This window comes from Gallus gallus, chromosome 8 (genome assembly GCF_016699485.2).
Source record: "Gallus gallus isolate bGalGal1 chromosome 8, bGalGal1.mat.broiler.GRCg7b, whole genome shotgun sequence".
Lineage (NCBI taxonomy): Eukaryota > Metazoa > Chordata > Aves > Galliformes > Phasianidae > Gallus > Gallus gallus.
In genome coordinates, this window is record NC_052539.1 from 16,389,766 (window position 1) to 16,409,322 (window position 19,557).

General features: G+C 38.0%; 1 protein-coding gene across 11 annotated transcripts in view; it reads right to left on the minus strand.

The window, feature by feature from the left end:
- PRKACB (protein kinase cAMP-activated catalytic subunit beta) overlaps positions 1 to 19,557 on the minus strand; it is a 67,866-nt gene that overhangs the window by 16,666 nt on the left and 31,643 nt on the right. For 3 of the 11 annotated variants that reach the window (XM_015290884.4, XM_004936659.5, XM_040704844.2), the window contains 2 exons: positions 3,487 to 3,495; positions 466 to 527 (listed from right to left, as the gene is read on the minus strand). In XM_015290884.4, coding sequence (XP_015146370.1) covers positions 466 to 527; positions 3,487 to 3,495 — 71 coding nt within the window. Of the gene's footprint in view, positions 1 to 465; positions 528 to 3,088; positions 3,420 to 3,486; positions 3,496 to 13,951; positions 14,271 to 18,116; positions 18,209 to 19,557 lie in introns of those variants that run through there. The other 8 variants (XM_015290886.4, XM_015290889.4, XM_040704842.2 and 5 more) reach the window with 6 other exon arrangements.

Here is a 19,557-nt window from a genome sequence, read left to right on the forward strand (position 1 = left end):
CCCACTCCTCTCACAGTTTAACTTTGAACAGATTACTCTCTCAAGCTCCCCAGCCTGCCCACAAGCTTCATGCAGTATATTTTTTCTTAATAATATAAGAAAATAACAGCAAGGTAAATTACAGATTTGCCAATGGTTATTGCTACAAAGAGTCAGGTAAAATATGACCACAGATTTTGAGTTTTGTGATGTTGATGGTAAACGTAATTCACTGCAAGAGAAAGCAGTTGCTCAGTATGACCATTTCATCAGCTCAGTCTGGAGAAGATCTGAGAGTCTCTCCTGATGAACTCCAGCGACAAAATGGACATTCAAAATGGAAACTCTTGAAAAATGAGTAAATGTAGTAGTATGAGTTAAACTTATTTTAGTTTTCTCTGCTGCTCATTACACTGATAACACACTTATAGCACATTATGAAAAAATGCAATAGAGAAAATTGTTCAATTATTAAATGACTGATACCTGAGGTGGGCTTTCCCATTTTCTTAAAAAGTCTTCTTTGGCTTTGGCTAGGAACTCTTTCACTGAAAACACATATAAAACCAACATTTTTATTAATGTAAGTCATCATGGCCGTGACAGAAATGCACAGTTTACAAAATGCATGAACTTCATTATCAATTCCACTCTTCAATTCTTAAGGTACTATTTTCTATCTTCTATGGTGAGCATCAATGTCTCAGACTCCTACAGTTATCTCCAGGTGATCTCTAAGCTTCCTGGAGTAACTACATTATTCCACACACGTTACTTAAACTACACCAGCTCTAGTAGCTCAAAATACTGTATAAGCAAGCAGGCTTTAAGGTGATAGAAAACTTTCTTAATTTGACTGGGAAAAAAACCACAAACACCCGATGTATAAGTAGCCATTCAACAAGGATAATTTAAAATAATTTTTTTCTTTTCCTTCAACTTATTAAGCATAATGTCAGTCTCATTGCTTCCCCTCCACCCCCATCACCTTTACATAAAGGCTGTTTGCAAGCTCCAGTACCAAAAGCACAGCATTACTGCAAGCAAAGACAAAGCACAGGGCTACAACAACACTGCACATTAGGTGTGCCCACAGTCAGAGAGTAAGTATTCTTAATTTTGCATTGAGATACAAGGAATGAATAAGTGCAAAGTTCTAAATGACCATTTAAAATGTGCACCAACATATTTTGTTCAGATAATCTTTCACTAGTTATATTTTTCCGAATATCAATTATCAGCCAGATTAAAGTAGGTTACTTAATGCATAGTCATAAATGAGAGGCATTTCAGAAATTTCCGTGATTCTGAAAAAGTCACAGAACAGAGAAAAAAGCATCATACTGGTTTTGTGTTTTCTGAGTCACTACACATAACAAAACGTTAATAACAGTGGATTTTCTGTATTGTAATGTTCAGCCATAAGCAATCTCTAAAAATACTCAGTAACGTGTCAAGATTATTTTGGCCAATAACTGGAAGTATACAGTTTTGGATCTACCTTTTACTTTCTGATGCTCATAGAGACCTTTCCTCTTACCATACTTCTGTGACTGGTGCAGTATCAGCAGTGGTAAAAACAGTGGCAGCCCTGGAATAGACTGGTCACAAATTTTGGTTTTCTTTCCTTCTCAGCTGTGCTATGGGATTCAACTGTAGCAGAATACTCAAGAAAGGGGGGCTTACAGCTCCCACCATCACTGGCTCCTATAGAATAGCATCAATGCAAGGGAAATTTTAGACAAAATGTCGAAAGCTCTGACAGACCTCAAGGTTAGAAAAGCGTTTAAAACATGAGATCTGCTCAGTAATTTTATCCTAAGAGAAACAAATGATAATGTATTTCTTCTCTCTATTACTTCTTCCAGGCTTCTTCTCTTTCAAGAAAAAGGAAAATAAGTAATCGTGTTCTGGGAGCCTACTTGGAACAGCAGGAAAAGGATGGCTTGATTTCTTTAAGATAATCAGTAGGTAATGGAGAATGTAATACCTGATGAGATGATGGTTTTTATTGGTTGGCTTGGAAAATTACAAATGAAGAAACCTTCTGGGTTGCTCAGTCTAATCCCTCTATTTTAAGCAACTATATCATGCCTTTTTTAAACTGTGTTAGAGTCCTCCTCTTTCTAAGGAGAAACTGCCTCAATTCCATTGTTCTGACTGTTAAAAAATCTTGTAACATTCAGACTAAAAGTATTCACAGCACGGATTTTCTAGCAGCTTGAGGCTGTCTTCAGTGCTAATCTGTTGAGGTCAATTGACCTGCTACAGGTGGAATCATAGAATCATTTGTTTTGGAAAGGACTTTTATAGGTCATCTGTTTTCTGGAATAGATTTTGTGTAGCTATGATACCATACTGGAAATCTTTTAACATGATTCTCTTATATTATAAATTCTGTCTTTACCTTGTGGTATTAAATTTCCAAGATATTCCAGAGAAGCAAATGCAAACACTTTAATACAAAAAAAATCATCTAGGATCTACAAAGGATTTAAAATTGTTTAGCAAGGAATTACATTAAATTGGCATTTAAACTGACTGTGAGTTGAATGCATTTTAGCGGGGAGCCCATAAGATGTTCGACAGTTGTCCCAAGTAGGGAAAATATCTTCACTGTTTTGAAATTTTTTGAGCTACTCATTTAATGACTTCTAAAGATTCTCATTTGAGAAAAGGACAGGATTTCCTATGACATGAAATTCTCAACACAAAAAGGGAACCTAGCAATGTCCAAGTTCATGCCTAATGATCCCAGTTTTAATCTGCTCATGTTATTATGGTATAGCATGTCTTAAATATCCCTTGCAAAATTTCCATTGTTTATATAAAGAAATACTCTACATTTCCACTTTTCTTGCACTTAAATATAATTTTCAGTATTTATAAAAATATACCATGACATTTTCACGTCATCGTCTCTGTCTCAGTTCTTCTTAAGGAATAAAGAATGTTTATGAAAAAAATTGAAATCCAGATGGAAATATTCAAACTGTGGATTCATGGGAAAAAGAAGCCTAGTTTCTAGAAAAAATAAAAAATAAAAAAATCAAGAAGCCACAAGCTCTCCTTCAATACAGAGCATTTAACTTACTCGACTTATGCTCACCTGGGTTCCTACACCACATCGAAATTCAGGAGGTGACTTCCAAAATAAATTAGGCCACTGAAATGCACACACTTATGTCACTTTTGAAATGGAGAGATACTTCTAAAAAATGAAACTTGATCATGAAACATTACCTCTTGCTACAGAACTCACTTCAGTTCTACCTTTCTAGTGCCAAATCAAAATTTACGCTAACTAGCTGTAGTTTGTAGTAGCCGTTGGTATTATTTTGATGGTGCAAACAAACATTTATTAAATGATGACTTTGAAGTTTTCCTCAAGTGCACATTTTTAGCCACTTCACATTGCTACGAGACCCCCACCTCCCCCCTCTATTTTCTCGTCTTTAAATTGTTCCCAGCATCTGACTTTGGGCACTAATGAAAGAATGAGCATACCAAAGGTCTCTATAGGTCCCCAAAGGGTTTGCAGGAACATTCACCCACACAGATGAGATGATGAAGAGAGGAAAGAAAGAGAAAAAAAAAATGTTTTATGCATTTCCACAACAAACACATAGAAAACACAAATACATTCCACCCTTTCCCCTCCCCACTCAGGGCTGGACCCTGCAATAAACCAGTCCTTTCCCACACAGACAGAATGACTCATGCTACACCACAGAATGTTTGAGCAAAGATTAACAAATGAAAAATAAAAAAAGAAAGAAAAGAAAAACAACACAGCAAAGGCAGCTAAATTCAGTATGAAAAAAGATGTTGCATCACAGAAATAAGCACAGCTTACAAAATTTCAGAAGATCAAGTTGGCATCTCTAATAATTAACCTATTTCAAGACATACACACATCCAAGGAACTGTTGCTAATAAAAGTGTATCTATCTTCATTGCAGCATGCTGGATCACTATAAAACCTGGAATCGGGTGATCTTCCCACTACTTAGCGCTTCGCTCCCGAAGACGACATGTGTGAACTGCACACCATGTGGTGGGCAGCACAGAAATGGAAAACAGTCTCCAAAAAATTCACAACAGCATTTCAATCCCATTACCCAACAGCAGCAACAAAACCGTTTGAGAAGCCCGAACCACAAAGATGAAGTTACCATACCCAAAGTGCAACACATACTTGAATTCTCTGCAGTAGCTGTACAAATACGATTTAATTTTATGAGATAGGCACAAGAGAGCCATGGATAAGACCAAAATTTCTGGGAGCACCAGTAAGGAACCAGCTGGAAAGACAGGCTACACGCAGACCAGTGAGCATGAGCAGGCCCCATTGACCTAGCTCTCATTGGCAGTCTCAGCCAAAAGTCTTGCTGAGTCCTCAGTCTTGCTGAGGCAGACTCAGCAAAAGCAAGTTTCATGCAAGGCAAACATCCAAAGCCACAGCAGGAAAACGGGAGATTCAGAAAAACATAGTCAAGAAATGGAGTAGTGACCAAGGAGTGAAGACTGAAAACATTTTATAAAACCGAAAGACAAGTTTAATAACTTCTGCCTGGTCAGAGGGAATCCTACAGGTGCACACAGGGCTGAACTATATACCAAGGATTATATATGCTGTCACTTGTGTATTGCAGGTGATGATGAGACTAGGCCAATGGACATCTGTGCTCATAACAAAGGAAAAATGGTGATAAGTGGGAAAACCTATTACAGGGAAGCAGAGAGCAGGACAGAAATACATCAAGTTCATAGTAAAACACAACCACTTCCATATGCAGTGCCAGACAATGACAGTTACCAGTTAGTTTTTAACTGTCCGTGGTCATAATGTATGCAAGAGCTTCCTGTTCAAATAAGCTTTGTTTTCAAGTGACAAAAACCATCTGGTCCCAATGGGATGAAAAAGTGCTTGTTCAGAGCACCACAGAGAAACCCGCAGATGGCTCCTTTGGTTCAGAGAGGCCACTGCTCCTCACCTGCTCTGTGTGCTTAAAACTTCAGCTCGAGATCCAGAGGTTCCCAGGTAATACAACTAGCAAACAATGAGGCATTTAAGAAACAAGCAAACAAAATCAGACCAATACCACAAAACAAAACCAAAAATAAACTCCCCCAAAAAACAAATAAAATGGACATTCCCACCCTCCAGCTCTCTACACTATAGGAGATGTGGCAAATAGATTTGGTTTTTGTTTTTTTCTTTTTTAGCAGTATATTAACACAGCACACAATATTTATGTTTAATTATTTTATGGATGAACTTTTGTATGAAGTTAGCAGGGTTAAAAAGAAATAACAAAGGGCAGATGAATATTACAAAGCGAACTCTGACCTGAAACAGCTTAAAAGCAAACGAATCCTAGGAAAGCTCCTGAAAAACTGAAGCAGTCTGGGATGCGTCAGCTGCAGGGGTGCAATTAGGGCAGAGGGGGAAGAGGTCACAGAGAAGTCCTGAAGAGTTAACATGAATTACTTTGCCTTTCTCCCACCTCCCACGTGCACTGTATTTGTTATTCTCAAGCATATCTCCCACAGCAGACAGCAAGCCAGATTTTTTTCTTTTTTTGGGGGGGGGAGGGGGGGGAATTTGGATAGGATTCATGGCAAAAAAAAAAGCAAGAACTAAACTGATTAAGACTATACACTGGGCACCACTGCAAACTCTCATATGCTGTGCTAAATGCCAATCTCTGCTTGGTATTTAGAATGCCCTTTATCAAAATACAATTCAATTTCTGTTCCAAAACTGTAATATTATCACTTCAAGTCTGGAATTGAACGGGATATTTAATTTAAGTATCCAAATTTCATTTAATGGAAAAATGAGTAAGTGTGAAGAGATTCTGGTAAATATACTTGTATATTTCATTTTCATAAAAACATAGTTTATAGCTTTAAACATTACTGAGGTGTAAGCAGATGTCTCAGTGGATCCTGTGCTTATGATATCACACTTCAGAAAGAAGTGGGAAGCGTTTGAGTCAAGAGTTTCAAGCCCCTCTCTTACACCATTAACCCGTTGTCTTGAATTTCTTTTGTACCTTTCAGTAGCAAGGCTTATAACAAGATATTTTTACTTAGGTAATTCTTTAAAAATGGACATAATTATGCATTAGAAATTATGTGTTTGAAGTATCCAGTTCACTTTTCAGTAACTAGAACACATTTCAAAGCAGAACCTAAAGCCCTATCACCGAAACAAACCATCAAGAAAACGAAAAGCTTAGTTTCTCAAAAGGTGAAAAGGATGGGAAAAAAAGTCCAGTGCAACACTAAGGCTGCAACAAGGGGCTAAATTCCCTTTGTAACACTGCGGTGAAACACACTTACCGGTTCTGTTGCGACAAACTGACCCCTGATAATTCTCTCCTGTTTCTGCTCTACGAGTTGCAAGGTCACTAAAGCTAGATTAATCAACTCCCATCTCATCTCTTGACTTTTTGATTTCAAGACCAAGGTTTTGATCTGATATTTCAGTCTTTTAAATTTCAATTATCATTAAAACTGGTGGTGCAAAGCAAGCTAGTAAATTAACAATAGCAATAGATAAAAATTTTCCTTTAATTTTATATACATGGAATACCTCTGAAATACAAGAACTAGAAGTTCTGAGGGTGTGAAGGATCATAGCAACTATTAACTTCATACAAGTTTGCTATTTAAATGAAAGTACAATTAATTAATCTAAATGCACACTGTAAACACTTCTAGGGAATACTAGGGAGGAGTGGTAAAAAGTGGAGAACAAAAGAGCATGGAAAACCGATGGAGAAAAAGGGAGAGGAACAGAATAAACAGTAAATGAAGAGCAACTGCAGCTGCGGTGACTGAAGATCAGGAAAGCACTGGAATCTGATTTTGGGGGAGTGCATTCTGGAATTACCATTATAGCCCATTGTAAATCAACTGATAAGAAGGATAATTTGCATTTTACAATGCAAAATATGGTATACAGGCAAAATCTTATTATTTTGAAGCCTTGAGCTAGACAGTATTTTGTCAGTCTTAGAAAAGAAAATGAATCCAATTTTTATTTATTTATTTGTTTGTTTCTTCCCATTCAGGACTGCAGGCTACAGTTATAAGCTGTACATTAAACAAACCTGAATTCTTTCTTACTCTTCATCTCTTGACTTGGCTGCCTTGAGGGCAACAGCCTGTACAAGAGATGTGACAGATTTGGGCAAACCAAAGGAGCTGGATTTTCAGCTATCGAAGATGATGCCTATCTGTTGAATTCTGAGTGGATAGAACTCTACTGCATGCAACTGCCACAGACTGACTTTCTTCTTCCTTCTTTTATTTTTATTAGAAAAATAAAAAGAATCTTATTTTCAAATCTAATTTTCAGTCTTTTCCCCTCTGTCATCATTTTAAATCATACAGTACTGGTCCAAGCAGAGGCAGCAAACTTGGCTAATGTCAAAAGAACACCAGAATGGAAGACAATCCAAGGAGACAGGATCAAATCCAACTAACGCTGAATCACTTAAAACATGAATCTCTGAAGTATTGCTTAAAAGTGTGTAATGTAAATCAGTAAACTAATTCAGTGAAAATCACAACTGAGTCTTGAACTTGCTCTGCTCAGCAGAGTTGTACAGGTCTATCTGCTCACAATAAATCATTTTCTAACAGAAAGAAAACACTGGTGAGAAGAAAAAAGTACCTTCTTAATAAAAAAAAAAAAAGAATTCAGAACCAAACCTCATTAAAATTTACAACTGAATGAGCTTCATTAAAAAAAAAAAATGACTCCTCCCTGAAGACACACACAGATAATGCTGCATTTTCCAGTTACACCAAAGCATGCTGAAACCAATCACACAAAACCCATTAACCAAGCTAAGACTTATTAGTCAAATCCTAAATTTTTTATTATATGCAAGATCTCATCACAGAGGAGCAAAACAGCTTCATCAGAACATGCAAGGATGGATGGGGCGACCTAACATATATCTGGCAGATGCCTGCTGAATGCAAGATGTATCCCACCCCTCTGGGTCTTTCGGTCCTTCATGGTGGCACCTCTCTTTCCTGCCCAAGCTCCCCTTCCAAAGAGATCTTTAGGCTAAAAAAAAAAAAAAAGTTCTTGTGTACCTCTTCCCTGTCCTTGAAGTGTTCACTGATAGGAATTATTCCAGCCTGCCAAGAGACAACATCCATGTTTATGTTTCCTTTCTTGTAATAATCCGCATGCTTTTTGGTTTGAAAATCCAAGGAGCAGACATTCAAAATTGGATTTGCAAGGTTGCAATGCAACCTGGTACAAACACGCACTGCTTCCAAAAACCCCAATCCCATCCTTCCACAACATTTTGTTCCTGCCTCTGGATCATGACCTTCCTTGAAAGAGCAAAAGCAGCCTGTGGCTGCCTGCCAAGCCAGGTTGGGGAAGTAGGCCAGATTAAAAAGTAATGGACAGGAGGCAGGAGAGGACAAGGGTAGCTAATTTTAATCCAAAGCAACTCCCAGCTGTATTCATGACATGAATGCCTCTCCCAGGGTGAGGGAAGGGCAGTGGGGTGGAAACAGGCAAATATGTGTGGCAAAGAGAACTGCTCCTTTTCTAAAGGAGAGTCACGTTATGGTATATTAACACAGCCCGGAAGTACTGCACTGGACTACCAAAAAGGTTTCTGAGTAATAATTCTAATTTGAAGTTATTAATCTTCAATTATTTGATAAGTTAATTCTATTAGCCTAAAATTTTAAATTAATAAGAAATTTAATAAAATGACTTCAAAATGCAGTACTTAACCCACATATAAAATTGGATCATACATAAAACGTTGTGTGAAGAAATGTTAACAAATAAAATCCTCAACTATTACACATTGATGTGTTTTGTGAGGAATTAGGAATTAAGTGTTATCACTGCAGTACCACTCTGTACAGTTGTAGCTGAACCTCACTCAGAACATAATTGAAGGTGTAGCAAATACCACAGAATCTGTAGTGCAAAGACCTCTTGTCTCTGAGAAATGTAACAGGTACCATTTTACAAAGAAAACTGAAAACTGTGGGCAAATTGTGAAATTTCAAACACCTCTGTTTCTACAGTGCATACATTTCCATGGTTACCAAGCAGAAAAAAAAAAATGAATAAATTTTAAGAATGAGTTCCAAGAACAAAATTTTCTAAGGCACTACTAGAAAACATCATGCAGCTGTCTGCATTCCTGAGTAAAGGTTCACGTTATGCTAGTTAAATGTGAATAAATAAAATAATCAGATTTTCCTCTTACCATCAAAAACCCACACCAAGCCAAAGTTTACACTACCTGCTATGTTTTACTCCAGTTTATCCCTCTGCACTACAAGTACTGGCCAACCGATTGGCATCAGCTTTCCTCTCTGTATTACTGCCCCCATTCCCCTTTAGTGAAAGTTCACTGACTAAAAAGGATAACTCGTCACTGAGCAGCTATCCCTGCAAGTATGTTTTATGGTTATATCTCTAGAAACTGCGAGCAAAGATCTACAGATAGTTGATCTGCATACTGACCAACAGATTTCCAGCAAGCAAGCAACATCCTTCGTAACACTATATATGTTCATGCACAAATAATCTTTTATTGAGAAGTAACTTAAGTTTTATTACATTCATTTTTCACTTGTATTCCAAACAAAGCATCTTTAGGGGCTGTTGGATGCATATGGATGCATATGGATGTAAGTTACTTGAAAAGAGTAGCTCTTGTATTGCTCTTCCTTTTTTTTCCCTCTTTGCTTAAGTATTTTGAAGCATCAAAATAATAGTAGATACACCGATCTTGGCTTAACTGCACTCATTTCTACGTCCACTTCCCACAGAAGTACTTTGTCCCAGCTCGTACATTAACAAAACCACACACGATCCCAAGCACTTGCTTTGGAATCAGTAACTTCACAGCTGTCAGAGTAAATCAGCAAAATAGCTCATCTCTGCAAGGTTTGAGAATCTGACATATCACAACACTGACATGTCTCCCACAGAACATATTTCAATATTCATTTTCAGTATTTAGAGGAAGGGGTTGCCTTTCCTATCCAAGCAGTAGAGGTTCATTTATAACCTCAAATAGCAGAGATTGATTTTCTGAATAAGAAAGTCTTGCATAAACAAACATATTTCACAATTCAGCACATCAAGTGAGCATCATTTTGTTTGCCTTAGGATTAAGGTAGGAAGAAGTAGGTAAGTGTTTGATATCCATTCTGATAATGAATGGGACTGTAGAAGAAAACTGATTAAAGTCAGAGCTTACTTTGATGAAAAAGTAGACATAATATTCACATACTGTACACTAAAAAAACCACACAAAATAAGAGTTCGTAATGAGCTGTAGTACATGACAGCAACTACAACAAATAAAGGAAAGCAGCAAAGCCAGTAGTCAGGTTACAAAACTGCTGTTAGTAACCTCAAAGATGTAACATTCATGCTGCACACTTTGGTCAACAACAGCAATACCAGCAGCAGCTCTTAGGAGAACTAACAACAGATAATTACACACACAATTTGAGATGTAAGCTAAAACACAAGGAGAAGAAGCAAATCTTAGTGGTAATACATATATATGTAAGAATCATAAAAGAAAGTAGAGTAAACCACAGTTCAACAGAGATGCAAGGTTACAACATATAAAATACCCTTTCCTCTGGAAGCAACCCAAGTTTTATTAAACTAATCTTTTGCTTGTACTCAAAACTAAGCACCCTGAGGGACTGTTCTCTGGATGGAGGCATTTTAAGAATTATGTCAAAGCAGCAACTCCCGCTGCTTTTTCTTTCTTCAGATACTTCATATAAGAGCCAGAAACGATATGAAGCCAGCTCAACACCTCAGAAGCTACCATATTCTACTGTCAGTGGCAAACTGATAACAGAAAATTTTTGCAAGGAAGATACCTTCAAACCAACAAGACACATATAGAAGCACATATGTTTGTAGCACCTGAGCATTCCACTCTTCCATTTGCTATACCATCTCTTCAGCAGCACGAATAATTGCTTCTTGAGGTCTTTCTCCACAACTATATATATTGAGAGGAAAACACATGCCATGCTTATTACCAGTACTGACATGCCTCCTGATTTCTCATCTATCTTATCACTTCCTTCTTATCCTGTAAACCAGTATATCTGGCACTGATAAATGCAGCCCTGTCTCTTTCTCTACATAATCAGCTTCTAAGCTCAGTCAGCCCAGAGGTACAGCAGATCTTCAGCTTCAAGACCTCTGTGTTACATGTTCCATTACTGCACAATGGGAACCTCCAGTCAGTTCAGCTTTGCTCTGATACAACTCCCTATTTCTCAATTGCTAAAGTTTCAAATATACTTCTGTGAACTGGTTGTCCCTTGCTCTTAGAAGACTGTCGCAATACACACAGCTAAGATATTTATACTCCGTCCTTACTTCTGAAACACTCAGGTTCTTCAGTGCCTCCAGTCTTGACAATAACTCAGCAGAGGCTATCAGCATTGCTCACACTCCTCGTACTGCTCCATCTGTACGCACATATGGGGACTACTATCTTAAGAGCATAAATTTCAGGATCAGCAAATACTTCTTTATTTTCAGTACTGAAAGCACTAACTCAACTGTGGACTTGGTGCTACTAGGAGGATTAAGCCTCTTCCTAGTGAAACACCACAACAGCACCTTTCCTGCCAGTTTTATCTATTAAGGAATGTTCTGCTATTAAAAATGAAACAAACCCTAAACCAAAGAAAATGAAAAAAAAGGACTCTGAAAGGCAAACAGTTTTTTCATTATTTACAGAAAAAAAAATCTCTCTGGAACTTTCCTAGAGGAAAGAAAAGAAAAGTAAGCCAATCATATTTGCAATTGAAGAAAACATACGACAATTTAATCAGTTTCACTTCATCTTAACCACCTTTTAAAAGGAGAGCATCTGATTTTATCCACTTAAAGGGTGTAGAACTGCTGCAGCAAAGACAAACACAAAGGTACATTGAATGGCAGAAGTAACTTCAATGGGGAAACGTTCACAGCAAAAAACCTTAGTGTAATCCTCCTGACAGGAAGCACAAGACATTCACCTTTCACTAAGTCAAAACTAGTCGTCTGATTTGCAGACTATTTCGATTGGGAACTGACACTTGGTACAAGTTGCAGTTATTTATTTTTATTTTCAATGGACCTGGGAGCCTGGATGCCAAGGTGAACGTAATGTACAGATGCAAATTGTGGAATAAAGCCCCATGGTAAAAAACAAAAACAAAAACAAGCCCACAAAAAAAAAAAAAAAAACACAGCGGTCGCCTCTTTTTCACCTGGTTTCAGTAAGAAATTTATTCCCTTGAAATCACTCGGTCTTAAGACAATAAAAAAAGAAAGGGAAAAAAAAAGTAAACACTTAAGCAGGAAAATCTGAGATTGATATAGCCGACTTCCACAAATCTTAATTCCAGTGGAAGCTGCCACACAGCTGTAAGGAAAAACAGAAGAAAAACAGGAAAAATCCAGCTCTGGTGATGGTGGCCAGAGACTTTCCAACTCATAGTTTGAGTCCTCTTCATCCACAGAATAATGCAGCCATGTGAAGCCAGCAACACAGCAGGGCTGCAGGCTCCCCCTCGCACAGAGGAGCTCCGTAGGGGCAGCTGCCAGCAGGGAGGTGATGCAGCTCACCGCCCAGCCCACGGCTCCAGGTACCCACAGCCACATGGGGGGGACCTGGACCGCCCCTCCAGGTCGGCCTGCCCTGAGCTATACTTCACAGGCCATGATGCTGTAAGGTGGGTCTTCATAATTCATGGACAGAGTTCTGATAACTTGTCTTACAGCTGTAGCTGCACGTTGTTGCATGTAACAATACTGCGTATTGTTGTAATCCACAAACTGAGGAAATGACGGCAACGCTTTCCTTTTCGGGGACGACAACCTCAAAACATTTGTATGAGATAAGTACATGCAAATCGATATTAGACAAGGCAGTGGGATGGCTCCTCCCACTTTTTGTCTCATGCCTTCTACAAAACTGAAATCTTCGTAATAACAGACCTTTAAATTCATAGGACAAAGCAAAACCATGCAGACACACACACACACAGAAACTGTATATAATTTTATCTGTTTTTCTCTTTATAAGCAATCTTTAACCCTCTCAAGTCATTTCCCAAAGCTCCGGATTATCTGCTTGAAATGATACGGCACCATTGCAGAAACCATTACACTTGGGCTTTCTGAAAACCATTTTCAAACGACATCTTCTTCTAAAGAAATGAATGCACATAGTTTAAACATTCAGGTACAATTTTGGGTAATATTTCAAGGAAGAAGAAAGTACTTCATAAATCCACTAATTCGAAGTGCTTAACAGCAAGCAGTCATAGTGTTTTCAGAAAGCAACCACCTGCCTGATAAGTTCACTGCACCCATTATAATATCTCATTTTAAATGTCACTCTCCTCCCCTACTTCCATGCACGACCTGAACTATTCTGCTATCCCATCATTTAGAAAGAATAAAAGACCACAGAAGGATAAGCCAGTTCAGATGAAAAACAACAAAAGCCAGTTCTTTTAGGTGATAATTATAATAATTTCAGAAGGGCTTTTTGATTTGTACCAATTCACAGAAAATAATCTATTATGAATGGCACAGAAAAATAAGTGAAGCGACACATAGAGCATACAATTATAAAATTCTCCATATCAGATTCCATGCCCTATTCAATGATTTGGAACAGTTATTTCTAAAAGAAAGCTTCAAAATAGAATTTCAAATGCTAAATACCAATTATGCAAAGCAAAATGTTTAATAAAACTGCTAATTTTTAAGACAGGTCATTTTTAGAATCCACAGTAAGTCGATTACAGAAACAAAGGGCTCTGTAGTCGATGTAGCTCTGCAGACAAGAAAGGGAAACCTGGTAGATTTTTCCTGACTGTGAAAACAGAACAAAAAATAGTGTCAAAGGTAATAGAAAAGACTTACCATTCATGCTGAAAAGCTAATTTTCAGAAACATATTGCTCCTAATATTAATCCAACAACTGCTGAAGTATGTTAATCTCTACAGAAATCAGTGCTTCAATCTCGGAACACAACTATACACTAACTGGAAAGAGAAAGCACACAGAATCCAGAGAGCTTCTCTTCCTTATGAGCTCCTTGTGATGCAAAAATCTGTGAAGCACAAGATAGCAGTAGTAAACCAAAATCAATATTCAGCACACGGATATTTGGTTTTGCTCATTAACTACTTCTGTTCTGACCAATGCTACCTATTCATGTCTAAAGCAACTCAAAATGGCAGGGCGAAAAAAGCATGCAAACACCAGGAGGTTTTTAAGATGTTCTCAATTATATCAAGCACTGGTTGTTTCCATGGCAACCTGAGACCAGAATTATCTGTTGACTTGTACCCAACTAGTAGTTATTCTAAAGCTTTAATCAATTTGCACAATGTATTCTGCGCATTATTTCACATTTCAGTTGTATTTTTTCCTCTACATATATATATAGCAATTATTCAGCTACATTTCTGTAAGAAATTCCACAGTATTTGAAATACGCTGACATGTTGAATCAGTTAGAGACCAAACAGAATTCCTATTTGCCATCCGTCCATTTGCAATTTATTGACTATGAGAATCTGAAGATAACAAAAGGATGCAAGTGGTGCCTCTCTGGACCATGCCTGCTATTCCAAGTTGTTAAGACGCCCTCTTATTTTGCACAGACTCGTAAAATCTTTGTAGCAGCTTAAGAATAAGAGATTCTCACTGATCTCGCTGTCCCTACAACCAACACCAAGCAGCCTCACTCTCCTTTCTGCTTCCACTTTCAGTCTTTCAAAGCGCAACAAACTATTAAGAAAATGAAACAAAGCGATCCACAAAAATAATCAAAACTTGGCTTCCACGTAACTGCAGCCAGTCACGTTCCAGACATCTGAAACTCAGAGCAAAGCGTGGCATTCTGCTGCCTACCATCACACCCCTTTTGCCCTTTGCAGCACAGCTGACCCCACTGCTGCTCATGCAGTCTGTACATTTACATATGCACTCGGCCAATTTTTTAGAATAGATTCAAAGGCCTGTGGTATCCAAAGCGATCTCTGTCCCTACTGGATTCTAAAGATTTTACACAACAAATTCATTTCATATCTAGGTCACTCTGAAAGTAATGCCTCCTATTTATTTCCATGGAAACTACAATAGATGCAAAGAGCACAATAACACTGTTTGACAGAGCAAATTCTTAGCTACAAAACACTATTTTTCAACACAGATGCATTTATATAGTTACATAGTTACGCATTTTCACCAGTGATAAACAACAACCTGCATGCTGCACTCCTAACAACCTGCACCAGCAGAGGTACCCATTGTTGCTGTTGCCACTACTGAAACACACCATCCACCACCTCACTGAGCTCACATCCATTGTTTGACCTCCATAAACGTCCAGCAAGGGTCAATAAATATCAACAGGTGCCTTTTTTCTCCTCATGGAGGAATTCAATGACACACCTTTGCTTCATATGTACTTCCATGTCAGACACCGTTCTGTCAGATGTCCCTCTGCTGCCACCTGCCACACAGCAGGGCAGCGTTTAATGGGATACTGGTAGGAAGGTTTGACCTCTACTGCCATCCCACCAACACCCACCTCTGACACTGAGGATCAACACAATAAAATAGGAGACATCACTTTCAGAGCAGACATCGTACACTAACTCAGAATCCAAGACATATTAGAAATACCATGTTCTATAGATAACAAAATAACGAAACCAAGGCATTAAGTTTCAGAATCAACCACTGTAAATCCCTGAGGCTGCAGAGCATGTCAAGGTAGTCTAAGTCACAGCAGTAGCTGACTGGCAGCACATTAGCAAGGAAGCCACTTGACAGCAAACAGCTCCTTCACCTTCAGTAAACACAGTGTCAGCAGTAGCTGCTTGTACAAGGACATACACAGAAACAGACCTGTTACCACGCTGCATTACAGAAGGTGTTAATACATTTTCTTTTTTATCAGTTCAACTTCAATCCTAGAGCTACAACAAAAATCTGAAAAGTTCCAAAATTTTTCAGGAATGCAAGTGTTTTTACATTCACTTTGGAATTCAGACTAAATATCTGCTATTTAATTTTAGCCAAGCTTAAAATTCCATAAGTCGCTGTTGTATGCATAGAAGAGTCGAGAATATTCCAATATCCACCTAAAACAAACATCATCATCACATTTCTAAAATTGCTTATTCATTAAACTCTGTGAATTCAATCTACAGCCTGAATTCAGTGATGCAACGCAATCCTACAACACTGACTTGTCTGGGGGAAAAAGAAACAAAACAAAAGCAAACAAACAAAACCACAAGACTAAAACCTTCTCCCTTCTATTTTTCCTTTGCAATGTTGCATAGAATTTTCAGGGATGATGCATTTTCCCAGAGATAGTTACAAGTCCGTGCAGCTAGCAGCAGAGAGAAAGGCCACCTCCCTCTGCTCTTCCTTCTCTCTCACTCCTCGTGCTGCAGTGGTAGTGAAGTCAGAATCCTGACGTGTACATGTAGGCCACACTTACCAAGAGCATCTTTAATTCTTTTAGCAATGTACACATTGAAAGCAAAGATTCAGGAGAGATACTCAGAATATCACCCCGAAACCAAAGCTACACAATCAACCAATATTCAGCTGTTTTCCTCAGAAAAATTACATCCCACCACCATGCTTAATTACTTAAAATGCATTCACATAACAGGCCTCTTCACTATGTTTATCATTCGAATACATGACAGTCCATTTCCTCATTGAGCATGTCAGACAAGGAAGCTGGCCTTAAATAGAGGGGAAAAAATAGTGGAGACTTATATACGAACAGGTCACCATTTGCAAACGTCAGTAGGTCAGTAACATTTTCTTTCCTCCATGTTACATAAACAGAAGCGCTTCAGTGTTATTTTTTTTCAAACAGTTATTTACATAAACAAGAACTTCTACATAAACAGAAGTAAGCATCTATTTTTACCAATTGGAAAATACTTTGGCGAAGCAGAAACTCAGAATTTATGCACTTTCATCATCTACCTTTCCAACTAAACTATTCCATCCTCTTCCATCTCATTTTGGAGACCCAGATTTAATCTATTTTAGGTCAACGCATTAACACTTTTTGTTTCCATGTTTACTGCCTATCCTCTGAGAGCAGATTCACTCCCAGCTCGTATACTGTTAGCAGTACACTCGTAACTGAAAGCAGGGATATGTGCAAATGCTGATCTTTGTCATGCTAACACTGGTGTTAAACATTTCAAATAAGGCCTATTTTCAATTGAAATAACTGTGCTCTCCTAAATCTATCCATGAACCTGAAATCTGGAACAAAATTATCATCAATTACCATATTGCAACATTTTAAAATGAGTATTTAACCACAGGGATAATAATTGCTTTGAAAAATAATGCATTGCTTTAAAAATAAAATCAATTCACTTACATTGTGCTGCTTCTGAATTCTCCCTTTTATTAGCCAATACGCAATCACAAAAAGTTTTAGTCCATAAAAATGCATATTGTCAACTGTTCACTAATTAAGAAATTAAAGCTAATGACATCCAGCATTCCTATACTAACACATCACAATTGAAACTGAACACAATTTTATACTGTTTATCACTGTATGGACCATTCCGAGACACCGTGCAACATAAAATGACAAATGACAAAAAGCCCTATAATTTGAAATTTAATCTGTGCAGCCATGTCTGCACAGTCCAAAATTTAAACATTGCAATTTTCAACAAGGTTTCTCTTTCTGCTGAACTTGTAGATTTAATTTGAAACAAAGGGAAGTAATTTAGCAGTATACATTGGAGTGAGGGCTTGCTAAAACAAGTCACATGTGCTTTAACAAAAGAGGACCAGTCAAATTCTCCTGCCAGCCACCCAGCCCACGAAGCCATTCCTCACTTCCTTGTGCATGATACAATTTCTTATTCTTCGCACTAATAACTTATGGTAATTAATTGTAAAATTGCCCCTGGAATGCATCTCAGATTGTATTCAATTACATATATGGAAGTTCTTCAACCGCCACGCACACGAAAGAGAGAATATCTGTAAGATAAACAACAAACAAGTCTTACTTACTTGATTTGTCCCATAGGACAGCAAGTTCAGAGACGTGATGGCTCTCATTTTCCAGAGGCACTCTCAGGTCATGCGCACCGCCCTTTGAATGCCTATGGAAAAGGCGATTAGCGAAACCTTCCAGTCTCTGCAGCGCGGTGGCTGTCCCCGTGCACTGGGCACAAGGTACCTCCTTCTGAGCCGCCATCTATACACTGGCAACTTTGAGAAAGTCAAAACAGAAAATATCTGAAAGGACGAGTCACAAGCACTAAGAACTACGCATGTGTCTAACTTCCTGCATGCAGTGTTTTCTAACCACTGCTCTGCTCTACTTCCTGTTAAGAAAAGCTCTATGATGTATTGTTTCATACCGTTAAAAAGCCTCTTTTCCTGAGAACTGAAAAAAAATTCTGTAAGAAAACACCAGCAACAACTGCTGTAGCTTCTTTGCACTGCTTTTTAACACACCCCATATTTCACACTACAATGTAAGTTTTATACTACAACACCATAAACAACTTGCTCAGAAGCAAAGATCAGAAGCCAGATACGTATATATATTTTTAACTTACCACAGCCACGCCTGAAAGAAAGAAAAGTGACTATTCTGCAATTGTTCCCATTTAGGAAGATGGAGTACTAACACCAGCACCGCAAACAAACCAGCTATAATCAAACCACTACAATCCCAAGTTTTCAACTAATTTTCTAAGCAAGTGGGTTGCCTTGCAAAAACTACTGAAGAAACTATTATCACTGAAAATACATTCTCTCTCTCTACTCGGATAAAAATAATTTTCAAGTTGAATGCTATTGTAACATATAAACAAGCGTGCTTTAGCACAGGGGCTGGTCTTGATCTCTAGAGTTCCACTGCAGTTACCCTTTCAACCCCTATAATTCTGTGATATTTCTCCATATGGGGCTCTATTTACTCCAAGAATTAACCAAATTACTTAAGCTTTTTCAGTAATAAGCTACCAGAACACCACACTGACAGACCTAGCAGCTCATTCACTCTCCCAGCCCCAGAAGCAGCTGGAAGGAGTCCCAGAGTCACAGCCACTGCCTCCTGACATTTCTTATGTCGAAGTGCACATCTTGTGAAATTACACGTGGAGGATTTCTCATACACACGAAATTTGAATATTTTCAACTGTAGAGTAAGACCAGAAAGCATCGTTCTTACTGACTCGGAACAGCGAGGAGATAAACTGAAAGTGGCATTAAATGTTATATTAATATTTAAATTATGTAATTTTGCACACTTACAATTTGTGTTTGTGAAAGTGGAAATATACATTGGGCAGGTTTCTCAGTATATCTTCAGCACAGATAGGATGCGTTTTCTTAAAGATTTAGGACTATTCTTAAATAAGATTGAAATAACTTTTCACAACCTGTCTCCTCTCTTATAGACAAGATGTGCTGACGATATATCTCTTATTTTTTACCACCA